General features: G+C 40.5%; 1 protein-coding gene across 1 annotated transcript; it reads right to left on the bottom strand.

The window, feature by feature from the left end:
* Positions 1-691: 691 nt before the first annotated feature.
* ZCCHC13 (zinc finger CCHC-type containing 13) lies at positions 692-1,176 on the bottom strand. Its single transcript, XM_059050494.1, is given in 2 exon segments — positions 692-747; positions 750-1,176. Coding segments are annotated over 2 exon segments (483 nt in total).
* Between the last annotated feature and the right edge of the window lie 2,071 nt (positions 1,177-3,247).

The following is a 3,247-nucleotide window of genomic DNA, read 5'->3' on the forward strand; positions in this document are numbered from 1 at the left end:
ACACTCTCTGTAAGACCAGAGAGAGGTGTCTTTCAGTGTTATTTAAGAGGTAATGAAGTCAAATAAATCAAAGCAATCGATATATAATAAGGTTACTTTGGCAAAGTCACAAACATTTCTAGAATCAGCTTTATTTGTGCAATGAATCTCTGAGGACATGTCATCTCCTCAGGGTGCCTTGTGTATCTAAGACAGAAACATAGGTTCCCCCCCCCCCACATTCTCTATCCTTTTACCTGGTGTTCTTTTTTTTCTCTATAGCAATTTATCTTTATCTGACACACTATTTTACTTGTTAATAGATTCTAAGCTTGTGTTTGCAAACTTGGTCTGATTTGTTCACAGATATTTCTCCAGCTTTTCTGGCAGTGGCTGGCACACAGTAGCTCTTAATTAAATGTTAAATCAAAATGCCTCCAAAGAATCTAGAAACTGCCTAATGCTCAGGATGTTCAATGACCAGAGTTATCAGTGGTGCAGAAACACATTAATTATAAGACATCTACAAGTGAATAACTTTTTCTGAGATTTTTTTCCCAGCCCTTTCCTCTTTTACCTTTGTAATTAAAGCTCACTGGCCTGAGAGTAGCCTCAGTCTATCAACCTTTGGTCAGAGAAGAGGTTTCAGATAAAATAACACAATCATCACGCAGCAAAAGGAGTAGGGGTGGGGGGGGAACAAAGGGAAAAGTTAAGCGGTAGCCTCAATGGGGCATTCCCGGCCTAGATGTCCAGGTTCGCCCAGAGGTAGCAGTTGACCTCGCAGTTGATGGCCATGTGGCTGGTCTCGCCACAATGGTACTACTTGACTCGGGCGCAGTGTTTCTGAATGTGTCCATATTCGCCACAAGAGTAGCACTTCTGCCCCTCCTGATGGTCACAATCACGGGCCAGATGCCCTGGTCTGCCACAGGTGTAACAGCACTGCTGTCTCTTTCGCTAAGGCTTAACACAGTCTTTGGCGATGTGGCCACTTGTCCCACAGTTGTAGCAGATGTCATCGAGAAGGTTACAGTTCTTAGCATGATGACCAGACTCACTGCAGTGGTAACAGATGACAGGTAGGGTGGCAGAACTGCACTGAGCACCTCAGCCACCACCTCTAGCTCTGCGCCCTCGAGCTCCTCCTCCTTTAGGGCCAGAGTGTCCACACTTGAAGCATTCCTTACTGTTCATGGCTGCAGTGAGATCTTCAGGTGAGCAGTCCCACTGCTGCCCCGGAAGCCCCGACAAAACTCCCCTTATGGAGGTTTAGACAGAAGTGGCTGTTTTTCTCGAGGGGCCTCAGTGATGTCACACAGGGTTTGCGCAAAGCCCCATTCTTGTGTCACAGGTGTTCTAGTAGTCAGCTCCTTCCCACCTGACTTTCCTCCTGTCCTTGAAGCCCAAAGCCCGTCTCAGGGGCGTTTTCCGTTTTTTGTTTGTTTATTTTTGGTTTTGTGTGTTAAATAAACACTTCTTGGGTCGTTTAGTTTGAGTTTGAATCCGTTCTTGTTCAGAAAATGTGCCTTGTAGGATTTGTTATAATTAAGGCTTAGGCCTTCTTTGTGGTTTAGTAGATGATGAGTGTTTTTTTTGTTGTTTTGTTTTGTTTTTGCGTTACGCAGGCCTCTCACCGTTGTGACCTCTCCCATTGCAGAGCACAGGCTCCGGACGCGCAGGCTTAGCGGCCATGGCTCACGGGCCCAGCCACTCTGCGGCATGTGTGGTCTTCTCGGACCGGGGCACGAACCTGTGTCCCCTGCATCGGCAGGCGGACTCTCAACCACTGCGCCACCAGGGAAGCCTGATGACCAGTTTTTATATATGTGCTTTGGACATAGGAAAGATATGTGTGAGATGTATCTAATCCAGTAAATGAAGGAAATTATAACAAATTAGAGTAACCCATTTGGGGGTGGTTAAAAAATAAAATACAAATGTCCATAAAGATATGAGATACATAAGATAGAAAAAAAATCTGTAAAATGCTACAGGGAGATGTACTCACAATTTAGCCTGTTTTATTTCAGGAATCTTAGTTTTCAACATAATCACCACCATTTAAGTTGTAAAACAACATAATTGAAGCACTCAGTATAAAGAATATGATGTTCTTTGAAAAATAAATTACAAAATCTTAATTTAAATATTGGACAGATTTCCTCTCTGTTTTCTAAATTATTTATTATATAAAGCTCATAAGGATTTATGGACATGTCCACTTATATAGATATAGAAATATGTATGGAAAACTAGACACTAAAATATCCAGCTGTAGCTATTTGGGGGCTATAAGATTGAACAGGACATTTTTCTCCTTATTTTCCTTCTCTGTATTTTACACTTTTTTTTTTTTTTTTTAATGGTACGCGGGCCTCACTGTTGTGGCCTCTCCCGTTGCGGAGCACAGGCTCCGGATGCGCAGGCTCAGCGGCCATGGCTCATGGGCCCAGCCACTCCGTGGCATGTGGGATCTTCCCAGACAAGGGTATGAACCCGTGTCCCCTGCATCGGCAGGCGGACTCTCAACCACTGCGCCACCAGGGAAGCCCATTTTACACTTTTTGAAATAACTTTAGGTTGTGTAATTTTAAAAATCCACAATAAATATTTTGCTTTAAGTTACTAGCTAGCTATATGTTTTGCATGCGAATTTTTTTCAGGAAGCCAGTACAAATGTATTTGGTAAAACATAGACGTGAGAATAATGAATGTAGCAATTGCCCTTTATTTTCAATATGACTTGATTGGAATGTGCAACTGGTTTCATAAATGCAACCACAAAGAAAAATGTTTTCAAAAATTAATAAAAGTTATAGCCAAAGAGGATGAGCAGTTGCCACATATAGAGTAGTGGAATGAGTTTTATTCCTAAACAATTAAATGATGAAGCATAAATGGTTTCAAACGGCAAAAATTATCTCTGCGTTTTAAAATTTGATATATGTTTATTAAATTAACCATATTAACTATCATATTTAAACCCCTGTTTAGATTTATAGTTATATTAAAGTAATACATGCCCATAGTTTAAAGCATTGATTTTCAAAAAGGTTTAATTGAGACATGAAGGAAGAAATGCATTTTACATCACAATAGAGGATATGTGTAAAAAATGCTGGTAGTGACCCATTAAATTAATCTTTCAATTCACTAAATGATTTTTACTCATAGTTTGATTGATAACTATAAATAATGCTTATGCTATGACTTCTTGATGTTTCAATTTTAGACAGTATCTATGATTTTCCATTTCAGAGAATGA

The sequence above is a fragment of the Kogia breviceps genome, chromosome X (assembly GCF_026419965.1).
Source record: "Kogia breviceps isolate mKogBre1 chromosome X, mKogBre1 haplotype 1, whole genome shotgun sequence".
NCBI lineage: Eukaryota > Metazoa > Chordata > Mammalia > Artiodactyla > Physeteridae > Kogia > Kogia breviceps.